Source organism: Nomascus leucogenys, chromosome 3 (assembly GCF_006542625.1).
Source record: "Nomascus leucogenys isolate Asia chromosome 3, Asia_NLE_v1, whole genome shotgun sequence".
Taxonomy (NCBI): Eukaryota; Metazoa; Chordata; class Mammalia; order Primates; family Hylobatidae; genus Nomascus; species Nomascus leucogenys.
In genome coordinates this window covers 8,705,488-8,721,937 of record NC_044383.1, presented here as the reverse complement: position 1 = coordinate 8,721,937, position 16,450 = coordinate 8,705,488, and the positions used below count along the sequence as shown (strand labels likewise).

The window sequence follows — 16,450 nt, the reverse complement described above, 5'->3', positions numbered from 1 at the left end:
GTGATCTGCCCGCCTCGGCCCCCCAAAGTGCTGGGATTACAGGCGTGAGCCACTGCGCCCGGCTAGAATGTTCTTTTAATATTAAGGTTTCACTTGCAAAGGGAAAGAACTGTTTGCGGAACTATCAACGGCTGTCTGAGGCGTGTCGAGAGCGACACCACTGCGGAGGACAGGGTGCCGGGGTCCTTCCGATCGCGAAAACCGGCGTTCCTCAGCCTTCGAGACTGAGAGCTCAGGGCCCTCGGCCGCGGCCCGGTCTCCACTTCCCATGATGCCAAGGGGTCGGGCCTTCCGGAAGGCCGTGTACCCTCCGCGGGGCATGATGGGGGAGCTGGAGATTTCCATCATGGCGGCGTCCATTTCGGGCTACACCTTCAGTGCTGTGTGTTTCCACAGCGCCAACAGCAACGCGGACCACGTAGGTGCCGGGCCCCCTGCCGCGCCCGCTGGGGGCTTTCAGCCTCTGTCTCAGGCCGGCGCTCGCGGCCAAGCCGGGACCTCATGCGGCTCGCCCCTTGGGCACCAGAGCCGGCCGGAGGAGCTGGTGACCCGGGCGGCTCCCGCCCCCGGTGAGCTCTTGCCTCTGGGGGCTCCTTTGCCCCTGGGACAGGCCCCCTGGCTTCGCGCGCTCAGCCGCTCGGCCGTCCTGGCACAGCCGTCTCCCGTGCAGCTGTCCCACCTGGCCTCCTGCAGTGTCAGGAGTCGCTCGGTGGAAACCGAGCGCCTGCCCCTCCCTGAAAGTCGGGCTTCTAGACTTAAGAGGGGCGCACGGGGTCGGGAAGGAATCTAGAGGCCGAGCTTTTAGTCCAGGAAGCGAGGTACTCAGCCCCGCCCGCCGGTCTCACAGGTTGTCGTGGGGGTGCTACGAGTGAAACCGTGGCTGTCACTATTGATACTTGTTAGACACGGTTGTGTGTTTTCTTTGCCCTGATGCAAAATGGAGAATGTAAACAGGAGCGTTCGGTGCAGGGTCTATTTTGTATTTCCTTGAAGTTGCGTGTTTAGTTCTTTGTGACTAGTTCTTTCACTAGTCACAGTGAAATAGGGAAGTGACAGGCCCACTACTGAGTGATGGGAAATGCATAGGCTGTGGAGCCCACAGGAGGAGCAGATCCTGTCTGTTTCAGTGTCTTTATTTTACAAATTTTCTTTTAACGTCATTGGCCTCTGATTGGAAATGCTTTGTGAAACTAAATCACTTCTCTCTTAAAGGAGGTATATAATTTCGCCACCAAATTGAGGGATTATTTTAAGTGATGTTAATAGTGAATGATTCAAACTCATTAAACCTATGTGTGGGGTTTTTGGTTGTCATTACAAAGCAAAACGGTACACTGCAGAAGGAGGAACTGCATTTGGTTTGATGTCAGCAATCTTAGCTTCCATTAATAAAAACTGATTTTACAGGGAGGTGATTGCATTAGTAAATTGAATGCAATTAAGTTATTGTACCTTTCATCTCTTCAGTGTGAATGGTAGAACTTAATGATAGGAATAGGAATATGTACATCATGGGTTTTTCCAGAGGCAGCTTTGAAGACTATGGCCCAGGATACTACAACTAGCTATTTAATAATGTAATATAGTTCCATATGTAAGGGTTTGTGATACCCCTAGTGTCCATGGACTACTAAAAATGGGTCCTTTACTCTATTTCTTGAGTGCCTACTAATATCACAGTTTATGTATATGGCAAGATTACTGTAAGAACAAGCAGCTACGTGTTGAAAAAAATTAATTCAAGAGATATCCCTTAATATCTACTCTGCAAGGCGTGGTGCTAGACTTCATAGAAATTTTCACCAATGCCAATAGTTTGCAACTGTGTTTTATATGACCATGGCTGTTTGTATTAACTTTGCCACAATTATAGATGTGGAATCCTTGACAGTAATTTCAATTTTAAGGTTGAAGAACCAACAATTTACTTTTGTAGTACATATTTATTTTGTCCAGTCAAGAAATTAATTTAAAACCACTCATCTGTAGACCTGGGGCTAGCATACTTTTTTGTACAGGGCCAGATAGTAAACTTTGTAAGCCATATGGTCACAATAGCAAATATTCAACTCTGCTATTATTGGGAGAAAGCATCTATAGACAATAAAAAATTCAAGTGACTGTTATTAGTTGGACACGGTAGCTCATGCCTGTAATCCCAGCACTTTGGGAGGCTGAGGCGGGCAGATCACCTGAGGTCAGGAGTTCAAGACCAGCCTGACCAACAAGGAGAAACCCCGTCTCTACTGAAAATATAAAATTAGCCAGGCGTGGTGGCGCATGCCTGTAATCCCAGCTACTAGGGAGGCTGAGGCAGGAAAATCACTTGAACCTGGGAGGCAGAGGTTGTGGTGAGTCGAGATTGCGCCATTGTACTCCAACCTGGGCAACAAAAATAATAATAATAAAATGAAATAAAAACATAGAAACCATTTTTAGCTTACAGGCCATACAGTAATAAGCATTAGGCTGGAATTAGTCCCCATGCCATAGTTTGCCAACTCCTACTATAAAGTAACAGTGGATCAGATAATCCAGACCAGTAGATGTATAAACATTCCTCTTGTACTTCGCTTTAGAATGCCCTTAAAAAAAAAAAAATTACACACAAGGTCTTGCCAGGTGGCCCAGGCTGATCTCAAACTCCTGGCCTTAAGTGATCTTCCGTTTTTGGCGTCTTAAAATGTTGAGATTACAGGTGTGACCCACCGCATCTGACCTAGAATGTCTTGATGTCACTGTTGAGTTATATCGTTATTCCACAAATGGAAGACTGTTGTAGGGTTACCAGATGAAATACAGCACACTCAGTTAATTTGAATTTTAGATAAATAGCAATTTATAGTATATCTCAAAACTTACAAAAGAATTATTTGTTATCTGAAATTAAAATTTTATTGTGTGTCTTGTATCTGTTTTGCTAAATCCAGCAACCCAATACTGTAGAATATTAGGAATCTAGCTATGATCTCTTTTTTTTTTTTTTTTTGAGACGGAGTCTTGCTCTTTCGCCCAGGCCGGACTGCAGTGGCGCTATCTCAGCTCACTGCAAGCTCCACCTCCTGGGTTCACGCCATTCTCCTGCCTCAGCCTCCCGAGTAGCTGCGACTACAGGCACCCGCCATCGCGCCCGGCTAATTTTTTGTATTTTTAGTAGAGACGGGGTTTCACCGTGTTAGCCAGGATGGTCTCGATCTCCTGACCTCGTGATCCGCCCACCTCGACCTCCCAAAGTGCTGGGATTACAAGCGTGAGCCACTGCGCCCGGCCTTAGCTGTGTTCTTAAGGTCTAAAGTTCTGTGTGAATATGAAATTATTTTTTCACTTTGATTTTTTGAAAGTGGGTATTTGTTTTGTTTTGTCTTTCGCTTGTGACAAGACAAAACTGCTTTTGGGGTGAGAATTCATAACTGGAAGATTTTCATAGGGTAAAACAAGCTTATTTAGGCAGTGTTTCTCAAATTAGTAGTCATGGACACTCCTTTGGATCTCAGAGTTTTTTTTTTAAAAGGGAATATATATATTTCTTTTTTTTTTTTTTTTTTTTTTTGAGACGGAGTCTTGCTCTGTCACCCAGGCTTGAGTGCAGTGGCACAATCTCGGCTCACTGCAACCTCCGTCTCCTGGGTTCAAGCGATTCTTCTGCCTCAGCCGCTCTAGTAGCTGGGATTACAGGTACGCACCACCACACCTGGCTAGTTTTTGTATTTTTAGTAGAGACGGGGTTTCTCCATGTTGGCCAGGCTGGTCTCAAACTCCTGACCTCAGGCAGTCCACCCACCTCGGCCTCCGAAAGTGCTGGGATTACAAGCAAGAGCCACCGTGCCCAGCCTATATATTTCCTAAGTTTAAGAAATGCTCTGTGATGATTTGGTATTTTAGGACACTCCCCGTCCTCAAATCAAATACAAAAACTAGGCTGTAAAGTGTCTGTCTTTCCGCACTCCCATAGATTCTCACTTTAAACTGGAAATGTTTTTAAACTCGAAACTTCATTAATTGATTTGAAGGATCGACTTAGAATAGAAGGATATATCGTACAAGGGCATCGTTTCAACAAATTTATTCAACCAGTGTTAGTGAGGCACCTAGTAAGTGTTAGGCATTGTGCTGGGTGCTGAGAGAGAGCAGTGAACAAGCACACAGTCCCTGCTCTCGTGGAGTTTACATCCTGGCAAGGGGTAATAAATATATTTATTTATAAATATGTAACATGATGGATAGTGAGAAGACTAAAAAGAAAGAGAACGTAAGGTAAAGGGGGCAGAGTGCCTGGCAGATGCTATTTCCATTAAGTTGGTCAGGCAAGGCCTCTCTGATAAGGTGCCATTTGAGTAAAGACCTGAATGAAGGAAAGGAGTAAGCCATGTGATGTCTGGGGAGAGAGATTCCAGGACAGCTTCTCAGTTCAACCCTCTGTATAGGAAAGTTACTTTAGGATTTAGAGTATGTCTTCTCCCAGCTGTGCTTGTGCAGAACGTGGCAGCAAGTACACAAAGAGTAGGTAATAAGCCAAGTAATCTACAATAAACTGTGGTGGTAAATGCCGTCCAAAAGTGTAAATAAGTTAACCTCTGCATTTATTAAAGAAAAAGGTTCGGCTGGGTGCGGTAGCTCACGCCTGTAATCCCAGCACTTTGGGAGGCCCAGGCAGGCGGATCACGAGGTCAGGAGATCAAGACCATCCTGGCTAACATGGTGAAACCCCGTCTCTACTAAAATACAAAAACAAAAAATTAACCAGGCGTGGTGGCGGGCACCTGTAGTCCCAGCTACTCAGGAGGCTGAGACAGGAGAATGGCATGAACCTGGAAGGCGGAGCTTGCACTGAGCAGAGATCACACCACTGCACTCCAGCCTGGGTGACAGAACAAGACTCCATCTCAAAAAAAAAAAAAAAGAAGAAAAAGGTTCATGTGGATGATAGGAAATTTATTTATTTTATTTTATTTTTTATTTTTTATTTATTTATTTATTTATTTTTTGAGACGGAGTCTCACTCTGTCGCCCAGGCTGGAGTGCAGTGGCGCGATCTCGGCTCACTGCAAGCTCCGCCTCCCGGGTTCACGCCATTCTCCTGCCTCAGCCTCTCCGAGTAGCTGGGACTACAGGCACCCGCCACCACGCCCGGCTAATTTTTTGTATTTTTTAGTAGAGACGAGGTTTCACCGTGGTCTCGATCTCCTGACCTCGTGATCTGCCCGCCTCGGCCTCCCAAAGTGCTGGGATTACAAGCGTGAGCCACTGCGCCCAGCAGAAAATTTAATTATTTTGCTAAAATCCTAATTTTCTATGCCAGCCTGTATAAAAGCATTTAGTTGTCATTGTGTTAACTTTATCTTTTCATCATCAGCGATGTTTTTACAACAACGAAATAAATTGTATGTGATTTCAAGAAAACAACTTTGAAATATTTCTACTTCCTGAGTTTTTTTGACATTGGTTATGATACTTAAGATTTAGGTGATGATGCCGGGCGCGGTGGCTCACGCTTGTAATCCCAGCACTTTGGGAGGCCGAGGCGGGCGGATCACGAGGTCAGGAGATCGAGACCACGGTGAAACCCCGTCTCTGCTAAAAAATATTTCAAAAATTAGCCAGGCGTGGTGGCGGGCGCCTGTAGTCCCAGCTACTCGGAGAGGCTGAGGCAGGAGAATGGCGTGAACCCGGGAGGCGGAGCTTGCAGTGAGCCGAGATCGCGCCACTGCACTCCAGCCTGGGTGACAGAGCAAGACTCCGTCTCAAAAAAAAAAAAAAAAGATTTAGGTGATGAAATTCACTCTTCCAAAAACAGGGAAGAGTTGAAGGGATTAAAATAATATTTTATCTTGTGATCCTTTTTTGGAACAATCCAATTAATAGATATACCTGAGATTGCTTTAGTCTGTTTGTTGGTTTATAGAATAGTGGTTTACGTGGGAAGCTTGTTTGGATTATTGTGAAAATTATAAATTTATATGTCCTCAATTCCTCTTAATTTCAGTAAAAGTCATTTTTATTTTTAGTCTGCAACTATTTTCTCTAATTACTTTTAGGAAGGATTTTTACTGGGGGAGGTAAGACAAGAGGAAACGTTTAGCATCAGTGACTCACAAATCAGCAACACAGAATTTCTACAAGTAATTGGTAAGTAAATTTCTCAATGACCTTAGAAATATCTTTTTTGTATATTTACTTAATGTTCGTTTTGTTATTTTGCCCTTAACTGATTTTATCCTAAATAATTCAAAGAGTATGCCGGGCGCGGTGGCTCACGCCTGTAATCCCAGCACTTTGGGAGGCCGAGGCGGGCAGATCACGAGGTCAGAAGATCGAGACCATCCTGGCTAACACGGTGAAACCCTGTCTCTACTAAAAATACAAAAAAATTAGCTGGGCATGGTGGTGGGCGCCTGTAGTCCCAGCTACTCAGGAGGCTGAGGCAGGAGAATGGCGTGAACCTGGGAGGCAGAGGTTGCAGTGAGCCGAGATCATGCCACTGCACTCCAGCCTGGGGGACAGAGCAAGACTCCGTTTCAAAAAAAAAGAATTCAAAGAGTATGTAGAAAAAAAACGAAAATAAGGCCGGCCATGGTGGCTCATGCCTGTAATCCCAGCACTTTGGGAGGCTGAGGCAGGTGGATCACCTGAGGTCAGGAGTTCGAGACCAGCCTGGCCCCCATGGTGAAACCCCGTCTCTACTAAAAATACAAAAATTAGCCGGGCATGGTGGCGGATGCCTGTAATCCCAGTTACTCAGGATGCTGAGGCAGGAGAATCGCTTGAACCCGGGAGGCAGAGGTTGCAGTGAGCCAAGATCTTGTCTCAAAAAGAAAGAAAGAAACTAAAATTATTTGCACTAATAAATGATATAAAATGTTTTTATGTCAGTATAAAGTCAGAAAACAGAATGTCTAGCTATAAGTATGAGTCTTCTGTAAGTATTCCTTACCCACCAATGGGGGTGACTTTCATTGAATTGCTGTGTGACCACTTGATTGATAGTCTCTTCAAAACCACCATGAACCTCAAGTTTGCAAATCAGACTCTCCCATTGCCAATATCACCTCATACTATAACGAATTCATGTATTGTGCTGGTCCGTCCTAAAGGGATCCAGCAAGGATATTTACATTTGTTTACATGGGATATTTACTAAACCTATACAACCTTCTGAGGGATAAGCCAAATACCCACTTCGGAGGAGCTATCTGGGGAAGATGAAGGAGGCTTTATAGATGTAGAGGCGCCCACTCTCTTTGGATCAGTCTCCTTTTGATAAATAGAGGTCATAGTCCTTTCAGGTATACTTCAGGCAGATCACCAAACTGCATATCCTAATACTCTGAACAAAGCAAGGAACTTTTCATTTATTTATGCGGCAAACATTTTTTTTTTGAGACGAGTCTTGTTCTGTCGCCCAGGCTGGAGTGCAGTGGCGCGATCTCGGCTCACTGCAAGCTCCGCCTCCTGGGTTCAAGCCATTCTCCTGTCTCAGCCTCTGAAGTAACTAGGACTACAGGTGCCTGCAACCACGCCCGGCTAATTTTTTTGTATTTTTAGTAGAGACGGGGTTTCCCTGTGTTAGCCAGGACGGTCTCGATCTCCTGACCTCGTGATCCGCCCGCCTCAGCCTCCCAAAGTGTAATCCCAAAGGGATTACAGGCGTGAACCACCGCGCCTGGCAATGCGACAAACATTTATTGAAGAACTTTCTTTTTTTTTTTTTTTTTTTTTGGGATGGAGTCTCGCTCTGTCGCCCAGGCTGGAGTGCAGTGGCGCAATCTCGGCTCACTGCAAGCTCTGCCTCCCGGGTTCACGCCATTCTCCTGCCTCAGCCTCTCCGAGTAGCTGGGATTACAGGCACCCGCCACCACACCCGGCTAATTTTTTGTATTTTTAGAAGAGACGGGGTTTCACCGTGGTCTCGATCTCCTGACCTGGTGATCCGCCCGCCTCGGCCTCCCAAAGTGCTGGGATTACAAGCGTGAGCCACCGCGCCCGGCCCTATTGAAGAACTTTCATATGTGAGGCGTGTGCTGGGCAGTGAAGGAAATACCCAGAATCATCCCTGCCTTCTAGAGCTGCAGGGAGGATTAGACAGGTAGGAAGAAATACCAGACAGTGTGAGAAGAATGCTATAAGAAAGTAACAAAGAAAATCCCCGAACTGCCCAAAGTCGAGAGGAAAACTGCTAGTGGGGAAATCAGTAAAGATGTGTGTCAGGAGGTAAACTTAATGGGCAGTACATTCAGGGGAGCACAGAACAAGGTCTGCATAAAACACATAGGCGAATCTGGCATGTTCATATGACTAAAATACAGAATATGTGGAGATGAGTGGTTTGTGGTTTGAAATACTGTCGGCTAGCTGGGTGTGGTGGCTCAGGCCTGGAATCCCTGCACTTTGGGAGGCCGAGGTGGGCAGATCGCCCGAGGTTGGGAGTTCAAGACCAGCCTGACCAACATGGAGAAACCCCATCTCTACTAAAAGATACAAAAAATTAGCTGGGTATGGTGACTCGTGTCTATAATCCCAGCTACTCAGGAGGCTGAGGCAGGAGAATGGCGTGAACCTGGGAGGCGGAGCTTGCAGTGAGCAGAGATTGTGCCACTGCACTCCAGCCTGGGCGACAGAGCAAGACTCCATCTCAAAAAAAAGAAATATAGTAATAACATAATTAATTTTGTTTTGTTTTGTTTTGTTTGAGACAGAGTTTCGCTTTTGTTGCCCAGGCTGGAATGCAATGGTGCACAATCTTGGCTCACCGCAACCTACGCTTCCCAGGTTCAAGTGATTCTCCTGCCTCAGCCTCCCGAGTAGCTGGGATTACAGGCATGCGCCACCATGACCAGCTAATTTTGTATTTTTAGGAGACGGGGTTTCTCCTTGTTGGTCAGGCTGGTCTCGAACTCCTGACCTTGGGTGATCCGCCCACCTTGGCCTCCCAAAGTGCTGGGATTACAGGCGTAAGCCACCACACCCAGCCCAAATAATTAAAATTCTATATAACATAAAGTACTGATTCTTTGATTCATAAACCGTCTGCCTCTTGCAGTAAATACCTGTTTTCATGGTTTTGTAGATATGGAGAAGTAACAATCAGTGGGGAGTCCCGGTTAGTACAGGGCCATGACAACTATCTTTTGCTGTACAATCTTTAACTTATTAGTGATGTTCAGTTCATTGAAACGATTATGGATCTCATGGACAAAATGTTTACTAGTATTATCTTAAATGTGTTGTTGCCATTGTAACATTTTTCTTTTAAAAATAAATATAGCTGAGTGAGGTGGCTCACACCTGTAACGCTTTCAGAGGCCGTGGTAGGAGGATTGCTTGAGGCCAGGAGTTCAGGACCAGCTTGGACAATACAGCGAGGCCCTATCTCTACAAAATACAAAAATTAGCTAGGCATGGTGGCACACACCTGTAGTCTCAGCTACTTGGGAGGCTGTGGTGGGAGGATCACTTGAGCCCAGGAGATTGAGGCTACAGTGAACTGTGATCATGCCACTGCACTCCAGCCTGGGTGATACAGCAAGACCTTGTCTCAAAAATAAATAAATAAATACACATTTGAAAGCATAAACTGGGAACTCTGGAAAACCTGGGTTGAAAAGTCAAACATTAGGAAAAGTGCACTGAGTAGTATTCACTATCAGTTGTATAAAGAGATTTTCTGGCATAGCTTACCCTCCAGAATAACAATGTTTTAAATACAATAAATTGACCAAATTTATTATTTGTTGAAAATGTCTGACTCCATGCACAGACACCTTTCCATTACTCTTTGCAATAAGGAAGACTCAATATAGAATATCACATTTTGGGCCGGGCGTGGTGGCTCATGCCTGTAATCCCAGCACTTTGGGAGGCCAAGGCAGGCGGATCACATGAGGTCAGGAGTTCGAGACCAGCCTGGCCAACATGGTGAAACCCCATCTCTACTAAGAGTACAAAATTAGCCAGGCGAGGTGATGCACGCCTGTAATCCCAGCTACTCGGGAGGCTGAAGTATGAGAATCGCTTGAACGTGGGAGGCGGAGGTTGCAGTGAGTCGAGATCGTGCCACTGCACTCCAGCCTGGGTGACAAAGCAAGACTCCGTCTCAGCAACAACAAAAAAGAATATCACATTTTGAACATGAAATGTCTGCATCTTGTTTTGAATATGTATGAATTGAAAAAGCTGTGCTAACTCACTTGAAGCAGAGCTGTCCACCCTTAGTTCTAGGAGTGGCAGGGAGAAGGCAGCAACAGAAGTGTCCTTAGTTAATGAGGTGATGCAGTCACGATTATTGGAAAGAATGAAAGGAGGAAGGAGAAGAAATGTTCAACTCACCCAACAGAAAGAGAAACAAGAACAATGGTACCACACAGCAGGGATTTGTAAGGAAATGTGTGCTGAGAGGCGATATGTACATGAGCAGGTGTCTACTGTGTTGTTGAGGCACAATAAACTCTGGAAATTCCAGGTGAGGTTTCCCAGCCCCTTCCTGCTTCCAGAGGTTTACCTGTTGGTTAAGGTGTCCTCCAACTTCATTTCGATCTGCAGCTTTTTCGTGTTTGAGATCATCACCCTGTTTTTCCATGAGTGCTTAGTATTGTAAAACATCTTAGAAAGCTTTAACTTCCTTCAAAAAGTACCACACAATATCTATAGAATGTCTTTAGCGTGCTTCTAATGCAGTTTGTAAATTTGAAAGAAACTGCTTTGGTAACAGTGCGCATTCAGAGTTCAGAACTTACTCCAGGAATTTCATTAAATGACAGTTCTTTAAAGTAGAAGATGAGTTTTTCTTTTCCCTGAACTCTAGGTAATATTTTTGCTACAAATATTCTGTATCCTAATTACTAATAGTATCTCTGGGATAACTTATGATGTTATACTTTATCATTTTTATTTATTTATGTATTTTGAGATAGAGTTTCGCTTTTGTTGCCCAGGCTGGAGTGCAATGGCTCAATCTTGGCTCACTGCAACCTCTGCCTCCCGGTTGCAAGCGATTCTCCTGCCTCAGTCTCCCAAGTAGCTGGGATTACAGGCATGCGCCACCATGCCCGGCTAATTTTGTATTTTTAGTAGAGACGGGGTTTCACCTTTTGGTCAGGCTGGTCTCAAACTCCTGACCTCAGGTGATCCAACCTCCTCGGCCTCCTAAAGTGCTGGGATTACAGGCATGAGCCACCACACTCGGCCTCTATCATTTTTAGTGATAAAAAGAAGGAAATATTATTAGGTGAGGTTTTATTTGGACTTTTTTTTGTTTTTGTTTTTGAGACCGAGTCTCACTCTGTTGCCCAGGCTAGAGTGCAATGGTGCAATCTCGGCTTACTGCAACCTCCGCCTCCTGGGTTCAAGTGATTCTCCCACACCTCAGCCTCCCAAGTAGCTGGAATTACAGGTACCCACCATCATGCCTGACTCATTTTTATATTTTTGTAGAGACAGGTTTTCACCATATTGGCCAGGCTGGTCTTGAACCCCTAACCTGAGGTGATCCACCCACCTCGGCCTCCTGACGTGCTGGGATTACAGGTGTGAGCTACTGCACCTGGCCTTTATTTATTTATTTATTTATATTTTTGAGACAGAGTCTTGCTCTGTCATTCAGGCTGGAGTGTAGTGACATGATCTTGGCTCACTGCAACCTCTGCTTCCTGGGTTCAGGCAGTTCTCCTGCCTCAGCCTCCTGAGTAGCTGGGATTACAGGCGTGTGCCACCACGCCGAGCTAATTTTTGTATTTTTAGAGATGGGGTTTCACCATGTTAGCCAGGCTGGTCTCAAACTCCTGACCTCGTGATCCGCCCACTTCGGCCTCCCAAAGTGCTGAGATTACAGGCGTGCACCACCATGCCCAGCTTTAATTTATTTTTATAAGACTAGTCAAGTGCAGTAGTGAGAAGGGGGAAAGAGTAGAACAAGGGTTCAGTCTGTAACCGTAAACGATCAATCGAGATAACTCTACCTTCAGACCAACCAAGGTGAGGTTTATCTTACTGCATAGCTAGGCAAATGAACTTTCCTTTCCTGTGGAAATACTTCATTTTGGCAACATTAACACAAGTACAGAAGCTGCTGGGCCTAGTCCCATGTCCTTGAAGGCTATGGTTCCTTTTTTTTTTTTTTTTTTTTTTTTTTTTTTTGTTGAGATGGAGTCTCGCACTGTTGCCCAGGCTGGAGTGCAGTGGCGCGATCTCGGTTCACTGCAAGCTCCACCTCCCAGGTTCACGCCATTCTTTTGCCTCAGCCTCCCGAGTAGCTGGGACTACAGGCGCCTACCAACACGCCTGGCTAATTTTTTGTATTTTTGGTGGAGACAAGGTTTCACCGTGTTAGCCAGGATGGCCTCGATCTCCTGACCTCATGATCCGCCCACCTCAGCCTCCCAAAGTGCTGGGACTACAGGCGTGAGCCACTGCACCCAGCCTGTGGTTTCCTTTTAATTGAGTTAAAATTACAGCCTGGAACTCTGAGGCTGTGGTTTTTTAAACAACGGGTGATGAGCTGCTCTCTAGGAGAATGTGATTAATATAACTGAATGGTCAATTAGTTTCATGGTCTTATAGAGAAACCCAGACCTTATGCCCCCAGATGAGCTCAAAGAAATTGTTGTTCACTCTGCTTAATCACAGCAACTTTTCAGAAGCTGTTACGATCTACCCTGTAATGATTGTTTCCCTCGGTACTGGCCATCTTTGAAAGGGTTAATAGACTTCCAGAGTTCCTTCCTCTTCAAAACACCTGGCCCAAGTTGTCATGAATTATTACTCATTATTAATGGTAGGGTGAGGGTGGTTAAGGCCCTCTGTCCCCAGGCTGTCCTTGCAGCTTTTTTTTTTTTTAAATATGAGACAGAGTTTCGCTCTGTTGCCCAGGCTGGAGCGCAGTGGCGCGATCTCTGCTGACTGCAGCCTCAGCCTCCTGGGTTCAAGTGATTCTCCTGCCTTAGCCTCCCGAGTAGCTGGGATTACAGGTGCCCGCAACCAGGCCGAGCTAATTTTTGTATTTTTAGTAGAGACGGGGTTTCACCATGTTGGCCAGACTGGTCTTGAACTCCTGACCTAGTGATCCGTCCACCTCAGCTTCCCAAAGTGCTGGGATTACAGGCGTGAGCCACCGCGCCCCACCTGTCCTCACAGCTTTTATCCCACTTGATTAAATGCTTCCAGTCAGTGGTTGCTTTTTCCTGTGATGCTTTTTTAAATAGATAAGATTGAATAAGGCACACAATAGCTGCGTATTCCTGAATAATGTCTTTCAGATGTGTGCTTATCATACATGGACAGATAGAAATAGAACTTTCATTCTATAGTCTCCTTTATTCTGAGAGTGTGTCACTGAGGGTGAGTGTTCAGACTGGTGTACACGTAGCAACTGTTTGGCAGAGGAAAAAGCTGTCTTTGTTGTCAGAGATTTTGGTTTTATAAAAAAAATCCTGAGCTATTTTATAGTTGCCTGTGTCTTACATGATTAACTAAGATGTATTTCCTCTTTCTAATTACAGAAATCCATAACCATCAGCCTTGTTCAAAACTTTTTAGGTAAGCCACGTGTAAGCTTTTAGTCCTTATTAAAAGGATTGATTGATAAAAAACTAGTGAATTTTGGCCTGTAGCTGATTGTGGCTATAAAGTTATGAGGGTACCCAAATCCATGTATTTATTGAGTGCTATGTACACGGCACTGTGTTAGGTTAGGAAAAGGGAAGGGGAGAGTGTCAATTGTGGGCTTAGTGATTTAGAGTGGAAGTATTTCCTCTCAACCTATCAAGGGCTCTTCAATTACAGAGAACAAAGTTAATCAACATAAAATAATTCAATGGATGTTCTTAACGAGGAATAAAAAATGTTTAGTGTTCAACTTTAAAAATGTAAGAAAAAGGAGCATAAAACGTTCTTTTTGTGTTTGTTGAAGTGCATACAGTAGTCCTTGCTTATCTTCGGGCGATATGTGGCAAGACTCCAGAAATCATGGCTAGTACTGAACCCTATCTATATGTACTGTGGTTTTCCTATATGTACATACCTATCATGAAGTTTCACTTATGAATGAGACACAGTAAGAGATGATTGAAGTTATGTGAATGTGTCCACTCACTCTCAAACATATTTGAGAGATTGACCAAGGGTAACTGAAACTGTGGAAAGTGAAACCGCAGACAAGAGGGGGACTACTGTATACACCAATGCCATATTATGACCAACTAAAGGACAGAACGAAAAAGAAATGAGGGGAGAAACGTTCGGAAAGGAGAAAGCATACAACAGAGAGACACCTGGAGGGAAAAAAGTAAGGAAGAGAAAGTCCAGGGTCTCTTACTCACTGGACTTCCCCCCAAACCATCACCAGGCCTATGCCTTCTTTCTCCGCCCCAAACCCTTCCACCGAATGGCTGGGATCATGATTTCAACTCTGTGTTTCATAAAACTCCCCAAGACCCAACTTCTTACCGCTTTCCAAAAGCCAGGCCAATACTTTCCTTCTAGCACTGCCCACATGAATACAATCAGCGTTCTTGATCAGCACTTTCTTCCGTAACACTAGCCAGCCCTTTCTGCTTGCCTTATCCTGCTCTTCCCTGCAGTTTTCACCCTGACCACTCTCCCACTGTCAGCTGGCCCAAACACCTAGCCCCCTTGCACCCAAAAATCCCTGGGGACTTGTGTCATATTCACCCTCACACATCCACCCCCACCTATTGATTACTTCAGAGAATTGTCACCATGCAAGATGGCTACCTATAAATGAAGCCATCAGTTGCTGAGAACCTCGCCTCTTAGATTTACACATAAGCAAAACAGGAATGGGGAAGCAAGGCGAGCAGCCAGCAGTTTGAGAGGAATCTCAGAGCAAGTGAAATTGTTTAGACTCTGGTTCACACATTGCTTCTGTCTGGTCTACAAAGGTGTCTGATTTGGTCTTGACTGTCCAAAGCTTCACTAGGTGTACCCTGCCTCAGCCTTCTCAGGAATTCATTAAAATACTGTCAGAAAAGTAGTACCAGAACAAGGATTTGAGTTTAAGGAATAGACTCAGCTGGCTGGGTGCGGTGGCTCAGGCCTGTAATCCCAGCACTTTGGGAGGCCAAGGCAGGCGGATCATGAAGTCAGGAGATCGAGACCATCCTGGTTAACACAATGAAACCCCGTCTCTACTAAAAATACAAAAAATTAGTGGGGTGCGGTGGCAGACACCTGTAGTCCCAGCTACTTGGGAGGCTGAGGCAGGAGAATGGCATGAACCTGGGAGGTGGAGCTTGGAGTGAGCCGAGATCGCGCCACTGCACTCCAGCCTGGGTGACAGAGTGAGACTCCATCTCAAAAAAAAAAAAAAAAAAGAATAGACTCAGTTATTAGAGCCAAAAGAAACCTTAGATAACATCTGTCTATTCCAAACTCCTTATTTTGCAAAAAGTGGAATGGGAACCAGGTGAAGTGACTTGCCCCAGATCATGTAGTGAGAAACAGAACTGGAGCTGGAGGTTGTGTCTCTTGCTTTCCAAGTCAGTGGCTTTTTTTGTTTGTTTGTTTGTTTGTTTTTAACCGTATCTTGAACTCCTTTCTGGCTTATAAGGCCCAGGTTTATGTGGTAGGAAAGAGGTAGAGGTGTGGCTTTCCCAAGCCCACGTCCAGTAGTAGAGGAGGCTCACGCATCATTATACCTGGATGCACACCACGGGATCCTGGTCATGTTGGTCTGTTTTGGAGGTGATTGTATTAGGTTTGAAGCTAGCCAGACCTGGCTTCAAATTCCAGCCCTTCTGTCTACCAGCCCTATGATTTGGAGGAAGTCACTTGGCCTTGGTGTGTTTATCTACGAAACTGGGAATAAAACTTGTGGAATTGTTGGGTCAAACTGATACCTCCCAGCACTGAGGCAAGAATGGAATGAAACAACCTGAGAAAGTAGACAGCCCAGTGTCTTCTTCCACATCCCACAACTGTTTATTTCCCTTCTTCATTTCTCAGAAAATGAGCTGCTATGTTATCTTTTTTTCATAAGTAATTGATACCTAGAAACAAAGAAAAGATGTCACAGCCATTCGAAACCCCACATTTTATAATTACTTGCTATCAGCACCTCCCACATGTGGAAGTAATATCTTTTGAATGTAGCAGTCTCTTGAGTATTCTTCATTGCAAAAGGTACCTCATTTCAGAAAAGGGTTTGGACTGATTTCTCTTTATGTACCTGTGTAAACCTGTGTAAGGTGAGAAATTAGGTCTTCATTAGGGTTACCACAGGCACATGCAGGTAAGCACGTCTATGTCACAATACTATGTGGTTTTAGTAAAAGATTTTTTTCTCTTAAACAGCTTTTATGACTACGCAAGCAAAGTGAATGAGGAGAGTTTGGACAGGATTCTTAAAGATCGGAGAAAGGTATGTTCTGTTTGTTGCCCGGTATGATTCTGAAATCGTTCCTTATCACTCAAAAGCTAAAACCAGACAAGAATGTAAAAT

General features: G+C 44.8%; 1 protein-coding gene across 1 annotated transcript in view; it reads left to right on the top strand.

Moving 5' to 3' along the window:
* Nucleotides 1-307: 307 nt before the first annotated feature.
* Nucleotides 308-16,450, top strand: part of ABRAXAS2 (abraxas 2, BRISC complex subunit) — a 33,741-nt gene continuing 17,598 nt past the window's right edge. Inside the window, exons 1-4 of the mRNA XM_003277772.2 lie at nucleotides 308-418; nucleotides 6,036-6,126; nucleotides 13,491-13,527; nucleotides 16,303-16,369. Of these exons, the coding sequence (XP_003277820.2) occupies nucleotides 320-418; nucleotides 6,036-6,126; nucleotides 13,491-13,527; nucleotides 16,303-16,369 (294 nt within the window). The 5' untranslated portion in view covers nucleotides 308-319. The remainder of the gene's footprint in view (nucleotides 419-6,035; nucleotides 6,127-13,490; nucleotides 13,528-16,302; nucleotides 16,370-16,450) is intronic.